Source organism: Neovison vison, chromosome 14, assembly GCF_020171115.1.
Source record: "Neovison vison isolate M4711 chromosome 14, ASM_NN_V1, whole genome shotgun sequence".
NCBI classification, from domain to species: domain Eukaryota; kingdom Metazoa; phylum Chordata; class Mammalia; order Carnivora; family Mustelidae; genus Neogale; species Neogale vison.
The window spans coordinates 22,507,833-22,525,917 of record NC_058104.1 but is presented as its reverse complement, the minus strand read 5'-3'; the positions used below and the strand labels follow the sequence as shown (position 1 = coordinate 22,525,917).

Sequence of the window (18,085 nt, the reverse complement as noted above, 5' to 3'; positions counted from 1 at the left end):
TTGAAGTTGTTTGCTTTGCTTTACTTTTAAAAAAATCTTATCTTCCCTCTCCCCAACTCTCCACCCTACTTATTAGTATTTTTAACCAATTAAGATCTATATCCTTAACAACTATGGGGAGAATACTCGTAGTATAAATTACTATATGCTGTCCCAGAGAAGTATCATTCCCTAAAATCTGTTTAAATCTGACCAACGTCCAGTGAGAACTTCAAGTGTAACCTATCATCCCATAGAGGTCCCCAGATTTGCACATGGGGTGCACCTGGCTGATACCACTTCCTCGCTGGCTCTCTGGGGAAGGGAAGACTGTGGCCTCTGTGTGGGGCCGATGTGAAATTAGTTCAACTTAGGGACCTTCCAAGACGGGAGACTGATATAGGAATCAGTTTTGCTGTTATCCTTAGCCCGTCGTCCTGTGTGTCCTGTTTGAATCCTTTCTGAGCCATGAAAAGAGCATCACACTTCTTCCAGCGACACCTCAGGGTCTGAAAGTTTGGGTCCGTGTGGTCAGAGCGCATCATTGTTTTGAATGATCTACAAATACCACATACCAGGAAGTGCGTGTGCCACCGAGAAGGGTAATTTGCATCAGATTTAGCCTCGTGGCCTGAATGTTGGCATCGCCTCGTCCGGTATAAACCATATTTTATGGGTGGTCATACACACTATCAGGTCTTTGTGTCCCCCGTAAGCGTGTGATCAGTTGTAGGACTGTAACCCACAGACACAGACCAATTTCTCTGGGTCCATGGCCACCATCATCTTCCCCAAGATATTCCCGGTCACTGTGTGATGGTGACTCGCACAGATCCACACGCAGTCGCCAGCATGAATGCTGTGGGTATGGGCTGAGTCGGGCAGGAGCCATTGCACACAAGGTCTCACGCACCACCTTCGTGCAAAGAACGGTTTGCTGGGGCCCTCCAGAGGCCTCCGAGCTGGAGCTGATTCTGTGCATCTCATGATCCAGGCACGAGACCCAACAAGGACCTGGTCTGGGGACATCTTCCTCAGCTGTGGCAAGACAGCTGCCAGCCCGAGGGCCACGGCGTTCAAAGACCTCGAGTTGTTTGTTGTTCTTGATGGCGAAGGTGACCACAGTGCCATTTGCCGGCCCTGAGCTGAAGACGTGCCATCTCCTATGGCTCTTCCAGCTGTGGCTGCTCCCCAAGTCCTTATGCCATTGGTGTAGCCACCAATGGTGTGGCCACTGGAACCAGTGTAAAGGGCAACGTTCCTCCCAGAGGTTTCAGTATCGGGGGGCAGGAGGGACGGCCCTCACAGACCCCACGCACCTCCGCCTCACCAGACAGAAGCTCACACAGTGTTCTCTGCTGCACAGGTAAGTTCCCGAGTGTCTGAACGTTCGGCATTCTTCACGGCGGCCGGGGGACCCTCAGAGGACCTTCTGTGACTCATGCTCATCTCCGGGCGCTGAGGAAATCTGTAAGGAGTTCTTTGATCCTTTCCCGGAAGAGCTCACTGTCGGAGCATGCCACAGTCACAGGGACACCGTCCTGACAACGAGCGCCAATTGCATTTGCAGAGCTGACTTCATCACAACCACAACGACGCGTCTCTCGGGAGTGTGCTCCGTGGATCCTCAAGTACCCTTCGTTTCTCTTGTCCAGAGTCAGAAGTCGGTGGCCACTGCCTGAGACCGAGGACCTAGGACTTCTCATGTCCGACATTCTTGCTCTGGGCCAGTTCTGCTGCCGTCCCACCTGGAGGCTGAAACTCTCCCCCACTCTGGCTGACCTTCCTGTTTTTACTTCCCTTGCAGGGTGAGCAGTAAATACATCCTGTCCAGCATCCCTGTTCTCAGGAACATGGGCGGCCCACAGAGCCTTCTTCCTCCTTCTTTCCCCTCGTTCCAGCTGCTGCGGGAGCGGACTCTGCCCGTGTGCTCCTGCTCCAACAGGGGTTTCTGATGCAAGCGACAATCTTGAAAAACCTGCCGTTGCCTTTAGGTGGTTCTTGACTTTTTTCATCCTGCTTGGGGGCGGGGGGCAGTGGACTGTGAAGAGGCGGCATCTCTCCTCTGCTCCTGGTGTTTTCTTGCTCTGTGGGAAACCTCCGTTCCCGGCCAGGCTCCTGGGAAGCTTCTGTCAGCCCTGAGGAGGAGGATTGGGGGGTGACGGCCGGCTAAGCCGGACCGCTGGCACTGTTCTCTCCGTCAGCCCACGGTCATTCCTCGGATGCCTGCAGCCTGTAGCCTCACGATACAGGACTCACATTCTCGAATTCTCGTCCTGTTCAGGGGACCTGGGCTCTTCTTTAACCTGAGCAGGGCATCAGGAGCAGGAGCACCACTGTGGACTCGGAGAGCCGGGGATGGGGCTGTTCGAACGGGGACTCCTGTGGATGAGGGGGACCCAGGGGCCAATCCCTCCCCAGGGTCTCTCTGTGTCTAACGCCCTGGCCGTCATTTGGCTCCGCGCCAGAGGCACAGCTGCCGTCTGTGTTTGCATCTGCCGGACTGGACGCTGCAGGGGCTGATGATGAACTTTCTCCGTCACTGTCCTGGGCGTTCTGGTTCTCTAAGGGGACAGGGGACTCTCCGGGCTGTTCAGGTCTTTTGCCAAATGTGTCATAGGCATGGTACGGGCCGAGGGTTGTTGTGCACAAAGTCGCCTCGAGTAGCAAAGTTCTAGCCTTTGTCATGTTCTCAGGAAGGCAGCACGCCATTTATTTATCTGCTTATTTTTTTTTTATTTAAATATTTTTATTTATTTATCAGAGAGAGAGAGGGGGAGAGAGCGAGCACAGGCAGACAAAATGGCAGGCAGAGGGAGAAGCAGGCTCCCCGCCGAGCAAGGAGCCCGATGCGGGACTCGATCCCAGGACGCTGGGATCATGACCTGAGCTGAAGGCAGCCGCTTAACCAACTGAGCCACCCAGGCGTCCCTATCTGCTTATTTTTTTTGATAACACACTCCTGGAGGAAAATTTCAACAACTTCACTACCCAGAGGTAACGGCTTTGCTGTCTAGTCTCCCAGTCTCCGCACACCATTTGCCAGGATAAGATTATCCATGATGTGGGGGGAGGGGCATGAAGCAATGACATTGGGAGCACTGTCTCAGCCGTGAGCCACCGCGTCAAGTGGCTTCACAGTGATCCGATGGGTGGAGACACCATAGAGACACCGCAGCACAGCGGGCGTGGTGACGGGCTGAAGCACCCTCCTACTCTCCCTCACTCCGGGGAAGCAGGTGCTATGTTGTGAGCTGCTCTGTGGAGACGTTCGTGTGGCCCCAAATCCAGCCAGAACCACGGGAGTGAGCTTGGAAGCGGATTCCCCCAACCCCAGCTCCCACCGTGAGCCTTCCCAAGAGACCGCAGCCCTGGCTCACTGCTCAGCTATAGCCTCGTATAAGACCTCGAGCCAGAGCATCCCGCAAAGCTGCCCGCCTCCCCCCCAGATTCCTAATCCATGCAAACCGTGAGATACTAAATGTACATTACTTGAACCTGCTAAGTTTGGGGCTATTTGTCACAAGGCAATAACTAATAGAGTGGTTAAGGCTGCAAGTCTGGGGACCAGCCCAGCTCTCAGCTCAAAGCCTGGTTCAGCCACTTGCTCACGCTGAGACTCTGGGAAAGTGAAAATTTTCTCTGAGTCCCTCTTTCCTCTCACAGGGGACTGAATGGATTAAAGGTGAGCTACCGTGGCACCTGGGTGGCTCAGTGGGTTAAGCTGCTGCCTTCAGCTCAGGTCATGATCTCAGGGTCCTGGGATCGAGTCCCACATCGGGCTCTCTGCTCAGCAGGGAGCCTGCTTCCCTCTCTCTCTCTCTCTGCCTGCCTCTCTGCCTACTTGTGATCTCTCTCTGTCAAATAAATAAATAAAATCTTTAACAAAAAAAAAAAAAGGTGAGCTACCATTTTACAATGATTTCCTTATTGCTACTTGCCCATCAGCGGTGTAGGAGTACGCATATTCCTGTATTTTTGCCAACACCGTGGTTTAATATTTAAAAACTCCTGTCTATCTATCAATCTATCAATCATCTACCCCTCTTCTGTCGTACTAGATATGTCAAAGCAATACGCCATCACGCACAAGTGTGCCAAAAAAAGCTTCAGCTCTGGCCAAGAACATGCAGAGCTGGTCACCCCAATTGAGTCATATCCGTTCCTGGTTTTTCATGGTGCCTCCATATCTGCGCTTGTAAAATGGGAGTTAGGACACTCCCCCCCACCCAGTGGAAGTGTAGACGAAGCACTTTCACATGCACCGTTCCTTCTGAGCAAGAAATAGGCAAAGCGGGAGGACACCAGTACCCCTGCCCTTTCCCCACGCGAGATGGAACCTCACAGTCCTGCCCACCAGTCAGGCTCGCTCGTGAAATGGGGCCCAGTTGTAGGACCCCTGACCCACTGCTCCTTCCTGGTTGTGAACTTGGGAAGGCTCTGCTGTCCTTGAAAACGACCTGCGAAAGCAGAGCCACGTGTGGCACCAGGCTGGGGCCCCATGGGGCCACGCTCTCTTGTCCCCAGTGCCGGGCACCACCCTGAGCACCAGCAGGTGCACCACAGTACTAGCTAGGGAGGAAGGACTCCCCTCCTGCTTGGAGCAGCCGTACCTGCACCATCAGTCAGGTGTTGGTTCATTTTTAATATAATAATGGGTCAGCGTTAATATGCTTCTCTTATAATTGCCTAAAACAAAACCAAACCTCAAGACCTAACTCCTCGAGGTTATGGAGGTCAAGAACAAGGGGAGGCAGAAACTGTCAGAGACCAGAGGAAACTGCGTGACGTCTAAGTGGGCTGGGGGAAGTCAGACTGGGTCCTGGATCCAGAAAGAGGTGTCAAGGGAAAAGCTGGTAAAATCTGAAGAGAAGTCTGGAGTTCGGGTAATAGTAATATACAAGGTCAGCCTCTTAGTTTTTGACAAGGGCATCCTGGCGATGCAAGATTTTATCCGTGGGGGGACACTGGGGCACAGGGGACCTCTTTAGACGATCTTACTAATTGTAAAATTTTACTTGTAAAATCAGCCCAAATTAAATGGTTAGTTGTTTTTTTTTTTTTTTTAAACAAAACCTGCTAATACTCTTGCGGGAGAGAGAACCGCCTACTCTTTACCCCACCCAGGGTATAAACACCAACATTCAACATGCTAACCGAGGCCACAGCCAGCACTTTGTCTTCAGAAGGCAGATGAGACCAACAAGAGAGAGATACCACGATGACAACTCTGGGGCTCCAAGAGAACTGGGACAGGCTGGGGTGAGAGTGTAGGGTTTCTCTAAGGGGGTTACCGCAAGCCCCTCTCCTCCCCAGAGGCCTAGGGATGCGGGAGGGATGATAACCCAGGGTTTGCAGCTAGACTGACCCGGCTTCTCCGAGGCTGGGCTTTCTCACCTGTAAACGGCATTCAGGCGTGCCTTCCTGGTGGGGCTACTGGGAGGGAGGTCTCAGGGGATCCCGGTGAGGCTGGCCCGGCTAAGCCGCCTGCACTCAGTGAGGCGGAGAGAAACAGAAGCCCTGTAGAGACATGGCCGCAGGGCGGGCGGTGCTGTGGGCCAGCCGGGTGCGGGTGGGTGCAGGTGAGGGAGAGCCCCGTGGGGGCAGCTGCCTCCTATCCAGTGCCCTTGAAGCCCACTTGGCCTTTAGGTCAATCACAAGGATGTTTGTAGCCCTCCTGTTCCTTGGTAGCAAGCTCAGCTACGTGTTTTCCCCAACAGTCCCTGGAGGACGATACAGCTGTTCACGCAGGGACAGGAGCTCATGGCAGATATGGGAAACCTGGCGGGGGCAGTGATGGGAACAGTTTTCACGTGTGTGAGGGGAAGACAGCCCCAGAAGTACTGGCTGGCCAGCCCCTTAACCCCCAGGGGCTCTCCCAGCCCAAGAATCCCCAGTCATCAGGACCAGTTCTTGCCCAGACCCCCCATGGCTTACTGGGTGGGAGCAGGTGGTAGTTGTGCTGGAAGGTGCAGGCCAGCCGCCGGCTGAGCAACATGAAGGCCATGATCCTATTCTCCAGGAACAGAGGCCCCTTCACACGCTTCCACCTGCAAGAAACCAGAGATGCACAATCAGGCCAGTCATTTCCTACGTCATGGAGAAGGTTCTTCTGGCATCACATCCTTTGCTTTCATACTGAATGTACACTTTTAAAGATTTTCTTAAAAATTTATTTATTTATTTGACAGAGAGACATCACAAGTAGGCAGAGAGGCAGGCAGAGAGAGAGAGAGGAGGAAGCAGGCTCCCCGCCGAGCAAAGAGCCCGACGCGGGACTTGATCCCAGGACCCCGAGATCATGACCCGAGCCGAAGGCAGCAGCCCAACCCACTGAGCCACCCAGGCGCCCTGAATGTACACTTTTAAAGACAAGGGCTGGGGTGCCTGGCTGGCTCAGTCGAAGGAGCATGTGACCCTTGCTCTCTGGGTTGTGGGCTCGAGACCCATATTAACTGTGGAGAGTTCTTCAATAAAAGTGTTTTTTTTCTTTCTTTTTAAAAAAAATTATTTATTTTTAATTTTTAATTTATTTGACAGAGATCACAAGTAGGCAGAGAGGCAGGCAGAGAGAGAGAGAGGCTTTCTCTGAGCAGGCTCCCTACTGAGCAGAGAGCCCAATGCGGGGCTCGATCCCAGGACCCTGAGATCATGACCTGAGCCAAAGGCAGAGCCTTTAGCCCACTGAGCCACCCAGGCACCCCAATAAAAGTGTTTTCATTTGACCTGGACCACACCCCAGGCAGGATCACTGTGCACATTTTCTAGATGAAAAATCAGAGCAAGGGGACAGAGCTGGCTTGAGATCCCTCCGTAGGTGAGCTGACAAGCTTGGTGTGTCACCCACCCGGGAAAAGCCAGCCCGATTAGGGACACGGGAGGGCTCAGATGGAGGAGGGTTCCGAGCCGATGCAGTGGCTGCACGACACAGGAGGCTGGGACACCCCTGCCCTATCCCCACACAGGACACTGGTCCCCAGCACTGTCTGGGAATCCGAGGACCCCGTGCAGTTTCTGGCGGCCTGTTTTGGGAAGTGCATGCTTCCAGCGATGTGACCAACCTTCTTGAGTTTGCTGGAGATGGAGGGGGTTCCCTGGATGTGGAACTTTGCTCTGAAACCCAGGAGTGAGGGTTCTCAGCTCCCGTGCCACCCGTATGCGGATTCCCTCTGACCCCTCCCAATCCTGCCCTCCCTGGCTAGACCTGCCAGTTGCCCATTGCTTTGTGGGCAAAGTGACACCCCCACCCTGTCTGTTTTCTTCTATCACCTCCCCTCAGTCCCTCCCCAGGCCACCACTGAAGTGTGATCCCACTGCATCTTTTGGTTTGTGGGTCTTCTTGCTAAATCCCCGCTTTGTTATCTGGAGTGTGTATTTTCAATTGTATCGTGTTGTATCTCAGAACAATGATGGAGCCATTCACATCTCACAACTTGTGGACCCTGTTTCCCACGTCCTTTCTGCACGCTGTGCTAAGCTCTTTGCATAGGGCACTATGAATACTCATTATTGCTATAAATGCCCACAACAATGCTTTGTGCTCCCCTCTTTACAGATGAGGACACAGAGGCACAGAGAGGTTAATGGTGGATCTGAAAACAGATCCGTCTGACCCCAGAGTCGCTGAGTCCTGACACTTCATAGATGTCCCTCTCTTCACTCTGTAACAAAGCACGGAGGAAGAACCAGCTCGAGGTGGTGTGCGGGCTTAGTAGCCTGAGTGAGGACACAGGCGGGTGTCTGGTGCCAAGCTCAGGACGAAGAGGTGGCAGTGCTCCCACCCCAGTGTGCCCAGAGCTAATGGGACGTGGGGCTGTATTATTATAAGCAGAGACTGAGCAAAGGAGGGCGATGCTGGCACTGCTTTAAGGACTCACTCATTCCATGAATTCTCATGGTGCACCTACTATGCGCCCCTCCCTCCCCCATGAGCACTGGATGCAGAGTACAGGGACCATCAGGTGCAGTGCTTGCTCTCCAGGCACGAACATGACCTGAGCACCTAGAGGTGCTGCAAACACCTGCCTGTTTTACCCCCAAACCCCAAGAGATGAATGGCTACATCACTGTCCACTCTTCAGAGATGAGGCCACTGAGGTGCGCCCCGGGGAGCGGGTGCAGGAGGGAGCTTTGGGGTGTCCATTCAGACACCATGCCTTCCCGCTCTTAGAAACTTCCCCCTCTGTCCACAGGGGTGCAGACCCGGCAGCCCTGTCCATGCTGTGTCACCCCCCGACCACAGCTGACTGGACGGGGATAGGCCAGAGTCCTGGGAGCTGTGGGGTCCACCACCTCCTACCCTGGGAGAGGAGCCGGCACGCAGACAGGGTGTTTCAGGGCAGAACAGTGTGTAACAGAGAAGTGGCTGCAAAAGAGGACGGAGGTCCCGGACACGGATGCTTCCTGGCCCCAGCCTGCAGCCCAGCTTGGCCACGAGTGCCCCCCTCACTGCTGATGCTGTTGGGGCCAAGAGTCCCCGAGTCCCCGTATCCCTGGGGGTGAGCCGGTGCCATGGCGGAGGGCCAGGAGTGTCAGGTTCCGGAGTCCAGCTAATAGCGCGGTTAGAGACAGACTGAGCTCTGCATCTTGGGTGTGTGCACTGGGAGAGCCTGCCTGGGGCTCTCCTTCTCAGCCCTGCAGGTGCCACATGGCTAAGGACACAGTCTCTCCGGGTGGGTGCTCTGGGAGGCAGTGACTGCAGTGTGAGGGAGTGGGGTACGGGTTCAGAAGGGCGCTTTATCCCCCTCAATGGGCCCAGCCATCCAGCTGGGAGGGTGTCTCCTGTGTTGGAGGTGAGGACATGGAGTTTCGGATGGGTGATTTATTCGACCTTGGTTATAGGAATGCCTGGGACTGTCCTTGCTTTTCCTCATGACAATATCGATTAACTCAGTAAATAACAAAACACCTCCTCGTCATCTTATTAGATGCCGGGGCTTGATGGATACAAATGATCCAGTTCAGAAAGGAAACTTTGTTGCTTTTTACCAGAGGAAATGTTATTGAGGAGAGCATGGGTCTGGAACGTGTCACCATAAATTAACTGAGAAACCGTACTCTTTCCTCGATAACTCAATGGGTTTTTTGTTTTTTGTTTTTTGTTTTTTGTTTTTTAATCTATTCCAGCAGCATATCCAATGCAAAGCAAGCCTGTTCATTTAGCAGCATGGTGACTATGCAGAACCAGTGGCTGCCGTCTCTCATTTAAAACCATTTGTGTCAAACGGGAGCACTTAAGACTCCACACAATTTAATTTCCATTAAGCACGTGTTTGAAAATGCGAGAGAATCTCCGAGAATGCGCACATTAACATTTGAATGCTCCGTGAACGTGAGAGTCACACCTGCACGCTTTCAATTACAAAATGTCACAATGGGAAATATATGGCGGTGACATTTCGGAGGCCTGCAGTTGAAATTGACCTTATAACAAAACCTGATCTCTATCAGACGTGAATTCTTAGCACAATATGTCTCCAACAATCAGAAGAGTTGATGTCATGTGCTTACTTTATCTAGCCCACTAATTCAATCAACAAAAATTAATTAGGTGCCTGTTACAGGCAAGGCACTGCTTTATGTGGGTATCGAGATGGGTAAAATGCTCCTCTCCTTCTGAAGCTCATAATTTAGCGGCAGACGAACGAGGGGAGAGAATGGGAGAGTTTAATGCACTAGGGCTGCTTTCCTCTTCATGTCAATAAATCCTCAAAATAACCTGGCAAGATATGTATATAAAAATTTTCCATTTCACTGTCAACAGGTAATTCTGCGTGAGACAGGATGAAATCGTGACTTTTGCTGGTACAAATACGTAAGGTGCTGTGGGAGGGCAGAGAGAGGTTCATTCCGGCGGGGGTTACGGTGTCAGTGACGTGTCACCTGAGCTGCACCTTCAAAAGGGAGCAGCTTTTCAGAAGCCACAGGGGAAAGGGGGGGTGCGGGCTTCAGCAGATGCTCAGGGGAGATGAGTTACAGAATGGGCAAGAGTCGGGTGCATAGCGAGGGTTACCAGGACATGAAATTACAGAGGGAAGGGAAGGTGGAAGGGAAGATGGGGCACAGGGTTGGCTAGACACGCCCTCAATGTTGGGGGAGGGAGCCCAGTTCTTCAGTCTTATTCCAAAGGGTCCTGCTCAGCCAGGTCCAAGAGAGGGGTGCACGGAACAAGCCGCATGTCCTGAGATATTGGGGTCACTGTGGGCTAAGGCGGGGGGCTCCTGAGGCATGTCGGAGGGCACCTACTAAGGTGAGGGTTGAAAGGGAGGAAGGAGCCAGGGACCAGCTTCTAAATCCCTAGCCTTTAAGACTTACGGGTTCTTTGAAAAGTTAAACGCAGGATACCACAATGCCCAGCAATTCCACTCCTTTTCTTGTTGTTGTTGAAGTAGGCTCCATGCCCAGTGCAGAGCGCAATGAGGGGTTTGAACTCACAACTGTGAGATCAAGACCTGAGCTGAGACCAAGAGTCAGATGCTCAACAGACTGAGCCCCCCAGCTGCCCCAGCAATTCCACTCCTAAGTGTACACCCCAGAGATTGCAAAATAGGAACTTTTCAGACAGATACATGTACAACACATTCATACCAACACCATTCACAATACCAAAGATGGGAGCCACCCAAGTACATGTCAATGGCCAAACAGGTAAACTGCACAGGGTCTGTCCACACCACGGAGTCCTTCTCCAGCACAATAAGGAATGACGTGCTGACAGATGCTACAAAGTGGAGGAGCCACAAAAACATGACGCTCAGGGCAAGAATCCAGACACGAGTGGCCACTGCCGGCTTCCATTCGTACAGCATGTCTAGAACAGGTACAACCAAAGAGACATAAAGTAGGTGAGTGGTTGCCAGAACTGGGGAGAAGGGCCAGTGGGGGGGACTATCTAGTGAGTATGGGGTTTCTGTTGGGGATGATGGGAAAGTTCTGGAGCTGGTGGCGACATCTGCCTCTTTGTGAATGTGCCAAAGGCACTGAGTTGTTCACTTACAGTGGTTAATGGGTAATCTTGTTTTATGTGAATTTGACCGCAATAAAAACATGAAAGTCAACAAGAGAATTATGGAGCTAGCCCTCCCCTTTTACAGATAGGAGACAAGACAAGGGTGTGCGGTCACGCGGGCCTGCGTCTGAGTGCCTGCTAGCTACAGCCGTCATGTACCCTGCTTGCTTCAGTCATCCCCTTAGCAGATACCGCTGCGACCTGCCGTATGCCAGGCACTGTGTGTGGGTGCTGGTGATGAACCCGTGGCCAAGATTGAGATTAATCAGAGCTGTGATAGATTAGTGATGTCTGCGATGGGTGCTGTAACGGACACTACAGGTATCTGTGCTGAGCCTGGGCTAGCTCTAAAGCTCACTGTCTTACATCACTGCCTAAAAGAGCAAAACTTACCAAAATGCTCTGAGCCTCAGGGTCCTTTTTATGGGGTGGGGAGAGTGAGGTCTCTCTCATTGGTCATGCTGGAAATTAGGCACCACTGATGTGAACAGCCTGGCAGATCACAGGCTCTTCAGACATTTGAGTTTCCTTTATCTCTGACTTGTCCCTCCCTTTTGTGTTCTCCGCGGATGATGTGGCGCTTGGTTCTAGAGCTCTGTGTTTGAGGTCCATGGAGGTGTCTGGGGTCATGGAGGAAAGGGGCCTAAAGGAAGGCAGTCTCTCCCTGGGGACAAGCTCTGGAGCCTCTCAGATGCAACGCAGTCACCAGGAAGGCTCCCTTTCTCCCCTGCCAGTGACAGCAGGGAGATGGGTGCCCAGGGGTCCCCCTTGTTTAGGGGTCCCTAAACCGTGCTGGCACGAGCTATATCATCTCACCGGGACTGGGGCTCCGATACCCTCGGTGCGCTCTTGGCTTCCTCTCTTACTCTCCTTTCATCATTTTCTACTGCGTCCCCAACCTTTTTAAGGATAATTCATCTCACATCACTCTTCCTGTCTGAACCACTCCAATCACACTTAGAAAAATGCAAAACCCAGGACAGAGGGGATCAGGCTTTTCTTGTTCTCTGCAGTACCCAGAGCTCAGTGCAGTTCCCAGGTCAGTTTGCAGTGAGTGAACTGAACACGTCTGAGCTGTGAAGCAGGCACAGCAACACCTGCCTTTGGAAAGGTCTATTGGAGGACTCATGTGAAAATTAGTGCGCGGGTCTGAAATTTGTGCTAAAACAACAATTTAATAATAATATTCTCCTCTGCCCAAGTCTGGAATCATTGTGTACATGACTGTCCACCACAGCCCTTGCTTGGCTTAGGAACCAAAGACATCTGCCTCTCCTGGCCTCAGTTTCCCCACGTGTTGGATCACATAGTTTCCATGGCCCCTTCCGACCCCGAGAACCAATCAGCCAGGATGCGGAGAACCCCACTGCATTTCTCCTGACCCCCTTCTCTCGCCCTACAGGCAGCGTGAGCATCCGTGTCTCGGCTCCGTCCCACACGCCCTGTGTAATCTGCGCATCTAGAGGCTTATCAGTCTGGGGTCAAAGGTAGCCTAGCATCACACAGGGATATCCTTCCTTGATGTGACCAGAACAGAAAGGGAAATTTAAATCAACCCATAAACGAAGCAGAACAGGAATTATCCAAGCGCACGGCGGGCAAGGGTAATTTTTTGTTTGAGGCAGGCAGGGTACTTGCCAGAAACATGGCTTCTTACTGTGCATCTCAGTCAAAACAAGTCGCAAACCCTGGTCCAACCAGACCCGGAGCCCTCCAGGCCCACCCACCACTCCCCTGGCCCCTTTCCTTTAATTAAAATGCTAATTACTTCTCTTTGCTCCCTCTTATCTGCCTTGTGCATTCCTAGGGCGGGATGGGATGGGGAGAGGCCAGTGCGGTGTTTAAATCAATGGGGGAAAAGGCCCAAAAAAAAAAAAAAAAAAAAAAGCTCTGTTGGAAGAAGAAAACTCATCAAAGTATTGGCTCCTGTTCACGCTCACTTACTACACACCATGCACCTGCATATGTAATTGCAGCCATCTGCAGGACGGCAGCCTCCTAAGGTTGGGCGTTTGCTCCAGGGTCTCCCAGCTCAGAGTCAGCGGTTTTCAGCCTTGGCTGCCTGTGACAATCTCCAGGAGCAGGAGACCTAGGAAGGGCTCCACCAGCACAACTAAACCAGTCTCAGGGGTGTGACATGAAGACCCCGAGAGTAGGCTTCCTGAAAACTACTGTCTTCAGAGGTGGATGCTAGACCCTGCCCTTGACTCAGGTCTGCAGGATCCCCGTCTCTCTGGAAATGGAGGGTTTCTGACTTTGAGAGTTAAACACCCCAAAAATACAGGAAGAAAGAAGACCATGGGGCCATTTGGAAAGGTAGCGTGCGGGGTGCTGAATGCGACACCAGACTCCTCTATTTGCTGTGTGACCTTGGGTATGCTAAGCAGCCTCTCTGTGCCCCATTTTCCTCATCTGTGAAATAGGGATAATACCTACTGAACCTAATTCATAGGCTAGAGAGTGTGAACTGAGACGTGAGACTTGGGTCCCTGCTGTGTCCCCAGCCCCAGAGCAGTGCCTGATGGCAAACAATTATGGAATAAATCGGATGCACTCCACAAATGTCCTGAAGATGTGTCTGGCTCACCTTTCCACTATGCGGCCTCGCAGGCCCCAAGGAACACAAAATCTCTGCAGGAGTCACTGGCTAGAAATGGACCCCCAGGCCTCTCTGGGGCCCCCAAATTTGCTCTGTCTCTCATTCTCCTATCTGCTCCCAGGGCCGAGACAAAAGTACTGGCAGAGGCACGGGACATTCCTTTCCCGAGCCGCAGCCCAGGCTGTCTGTTGGCTTTTCTGCAGACTGGATGGGACACAATGACACACACAGCCAAGTGCGCCCCTGTTGTCAGGGCCAAGGGTCGTCATGGCAACCAACAAAGCCGGAGCCCTGGGCCTGTGCAGATGGCTAACAGGGCCCCATTCACCGGGCTGTGATGGATGGTGCAGGGACAGAACGCTTCATCTCCGACCTGGCTTCCCTCCTCCAGCGCCGGCTCCTGCAGCCTCCCCTGACTGTCTCCGCAGCCCAGGCCCCAGCTCTCCCTCCCTGCATGCCTGACGTCCTATGCCCTGTCTCTTGCAGCATCATGCAATCATCGGTGACTTGTACAAGGGGAGGGCAATACTGTTCTTGGAAACAGGCAACTGTGGACTCCTACAAAAGGCAGAGAGGCAGCTAAGAAAGTCACGTGAGTCAGAAATGGGGTCCAGAGGAGCCATATGCCAGTTTGATGACCCTGGACCCGGAGCGCAACTCACCGGGGCCGCACATTCCCCATCTGTGAAATGGGAAGAACAAAAGCGACCCACGGGGCATGAGCACTTTGGTGCTAGGAGGCAGGTGGCCCCCAGCCTGTGAACAGGGTAAAGGGGAGAGACAACAGACAAGGGAAAGACAGCCTTTGTTCTGCGGGTAGCACGTATGTGGAAAGAAGCGTCTGCGATGGATGAGTTACTTTTGTATTTCTGATCCTGCCAGGGGGAAGGATTAAAGGAATAGAATCTGGTTGGGAAGGATGCTTGTGCCAGTGCAGAAGAAGCTACCCTGGGTTAAAGCTGCAGAAGGAAAGGTCCGGCCTTTAAAATCTGCTTGGTTCCACAGGTGCGTAGGGAGCACCAGGGCTAAGCCCCCCAGATGCCATGTCAAATGAGGACATGTCCCACCTTGCTCTCAGGGAACTTACGTTCCGGTGGGAGGGCCAACAGCAAGTAGGTGACTGGAGGAGATACATTTCCCTTTCAGAGAAAACAAATCATTTTAAGGACTGCAAATACCATAGCAGCTAACAAAGGACCCCCATTTCCTCCCTCCAGGTTCTGCAGGGCGGGTGACTTGGAAATACTGTTGCTTATTAGAGTTACCAGATGTCCCTGATCATGTTCCTATTGACAGTGAGCGATATATCCTCACTTTTCAATATTTCAAAAGATTGTTCATTTCTATGTGCATGAAGGGATCTGCTACAACTCAATAAACCAGTCCCTACCATGTCAATCCTCAACACACAATGTTGCCTATTCCTGGCAACACTGGTACTCTGGTACACTGGCAAATGGTACTCTTCCCATTTTTCGGGAAGGGGAGAGGCTCAGAGAGGTGTTGTCACTTGTGCAAGGTCATGCAGCTGAAGACACTGGAGCTGAGTGAGAACCAGGGCCGTGTCAGCTTGAAGCCTGAGACCTGGCCCCTTTACCAGGATGATGGCTTAAGTCCTTACCCAGAAATCTCATCGGACAACTCAGGCCGATACAGACAATTTTTATAGGAACAAAGAACTTCAAACCAAGAGTTGTCACTGTAGCCTTCCCAAAGACGCTCATCTTTTGGCCATAGTTTCATTGGAAGGGGCCTACAACGGCCCTAACTAACAATTCCAACCTCAGGCCACACCTGGACTTTCCCCTGGCCCCAACACTTGTCCCTGCTGTCCCTTCCAGGGCACAGAGGCCTCCATTCTACAAGGAGCCCCTTGGATTGGAAGGTCCTTTCAGAAAAAGAACTGGTATCTTTAGAGCTCAGTATTTAGGACAGCTCCAGGTAATGGATAAATCTTGCTGAGTACTTTAAACATTAATCTGTGAAAAAGAGTTTATCCACCGTTTCTTGTTTCCACATTTTTCTGGCTAATTCTTTAAACATTTTGGTGCAGGTGAGCTCGTGGAGGGCGGGTCCAAGGTTGTAGTCATGAGAAAGCACCCTGATTCACCACCTTCGTAAAGACTATTCTAATCACACATGGGCAGCCTCAGCCCTTGCTCTGGATGTGACCACAGCGGCCGTCGGTCCCATGACCATGGCCAAACAGGCAGGCTTTCCAAATGGGAGACTTCAAAAGTCCTCATGCCCAGTCCTACCTCCCTGTCCGGTAGCTTGTTCTTCTAAAAAAAAAAAAAAGCAAAAAACAAAAAACACATAATCTGTTCCCTTAGGGAGTGCCAGGAGTCATCCTCTGGGGACAACCAAGGGCAGATGGCAGGAGCCCTGAGCTGTGCAGCTGACGGCACTTTGTTTAGCTTATTTAGCAAAAGGAGTGGGATCTCAGGAGGACAAAAATGTGGCACCAAAGAGAGAGCTCGGATTTAAGCCTGGGGAAGAAGACTTATCGGCTTTCGAGGCCAGAAATGTGTCACTTTTGTCCAAAAACAAGCAAACAAAAACAACTGCTTTCTCTCTGTTTTGTCTGCACGGAGCCAAACATCCGGGGTGGATGAAACTGTGATGGGAACATATCCTGGGCGCTGGCACCCTCCGTCGCAGGGAAAGTCACCCAGGTGTCCCAGCATCCCCCGTGCTCTGACTTCCATCAGGAGGCCTCTCCACCTCCCATTCCTTTAAGAGAACTGCCTCTGTTTTATGACTTTATTTATTTATTTGAGAGAGAGAGGGAGAGAGAGAGAGCACGTGAGCTGGTGGAGGGTCTGAGGGAGAGGGAGAATCCCAAGCAGACTCCCCACTGAGCACTGAGTCCGACAAGGGGCTTGACCCCATGATCTTGAGATCATGACCTGAGATCAAATCAAGAGTCGGATGCTCAACGGACTGAGCCACCCAGGTGCCCATTTTATGACTTTCTGATAACGTTAGGGGAAAACAAACTTGCTAAGTAAAAAAGTGAATCTCTAAAATGATACTCCTTGAGATGTATAGGAACCCTGGTCATCCTCCAGGGGAAAAGAGAAGGATTGGGGGATCGGGTTGAAGCGGACCAGCTACGTAACGCAGCTACCCAGTCCGTCTCCTATTTTAATATTCCTTGGATCCTGGTGCCCCCAGAATTAAGCTTAGTTGCTTGGCCGGGTACACGGTCACCCCTCCCTGTCCTGCTGACAGCGACTCCCTCACACTCTGCTCCTTCCTGGTCATCCACCACCCACATGCTAATGTCTGTTGCAGCGTCTTTCCTGCCCCTGCCTCCTGTTTATATCCCCTTAATTCCTGGGTGCTCTCTTATAGTGCCCCTCTGGTCACCTCTACCAGGAAGCCTTCCTGATTCACCATTTCAGGGTGAGATGCCATTCATCCATATTTCTCCAGCAACCTAACTTCATTTTTAAAAAAAAAAATCTTATTTATTTATTTGACAGAGATCACAAGTAGGCAGAGAAGCAGGCAGAGAGAGGAGGAAGCAGGCTCCCTGCTGAGCAGAGAGCCCGATGTGGGGCTCGATCCCAGGACCCTGGGATCACGACCTGAGCCGAAGGCACAGGCTTTAACCCACCAAGCCACCCAGGCGCCCCTAACTTCATCTTTGAATGAAAATGTTCACATACTCAGGGTGAACCTGGCTGTACCCACCGTCTTGTTCAAACAACTGCTGGTGTCTACCATGTGTATGTTACGCACATTCTTTTCCAGTTCACCTATAATGTGATCATCTCCGTCTCTCCCTTTACTCGGGGAAATTCACTCATTCATTCACTCTTGGGTTCACTGTCAGGCATTTCCTGAGCACCCACAGCCTGGAGACACAATACTAAACCCAAAGGACGGGCTTCGGGTGGGAACAAGAATCAGGCAGCAGTCTCTGCCTTCTGTTCCAGTGGAAGGAACAGACAGTAAATACCTTCACACTGTGATGAGGACCAACAGTGTCACTTGATACCAGGGGAATGATTCAGCTCGGCAGCCCCACGTTGCCCAGGAAAGGCTCTACAAATGCATGGCACTCCACAGAGCTCAGTACTCCGACCGTGGGGTCCCAGGGAGACAGCCTGTGTTCTTGGTCACTATGGCAAGGGGGGTGAGGAGGGGGCAAGATGACTGGGGATCCATCCACCTGCTCAGGACTGAGACCACCCCCCCCCCACACACAGCTGGCTCTCAGGATAGCTTTTCAAGCGTGTGAACACCCAGCTCATAGCACCAAAGAGCCATGAGAGAATTTATAAACACTCCTTGTCTACATCCTTTCCTGACCACTCTGAGGGGCTACATCAAGGTGGGGAAAGAAACATAAAACAGAGAAAATGCAGAAAGGCTGCATTTTTTTTTTTTTTTTTACTGGTGTGGATGCCGGAGGCTCAGTGAATCCATGTGTTTAAGGTCAGGGGCCTGCTCTGTGTTACACAGCTCGGAAGCCACAGCACCAGGCTTCA

General features: G+C 52.0%; 1 protein-coding gene across 1 annotated transcript in view; it reads right to left on the bottom strand.

Annotated features, from left to right (window-relative positions):
- ABAT (4-aminobutyrate aminotransferase) overlaps positions 1-18,085 on the bottom strand; it is a 79,594-nt gene that overhangs the window by 27,584 nt on the left and 33,925 nt on the right. The window contains exon 2 of the mRNA XM_044234162.1: positions 5,917-6,029. Coding sequence (XP_044090097.1) covers positions 5,917-5,986 — 70 coding nt within the window. The 5' untranslated portion in view covers positions 5,987-6,029. The remainder of the gene's footprint in view (positions 1-5,916; positions 6,030-18,085) is intronic.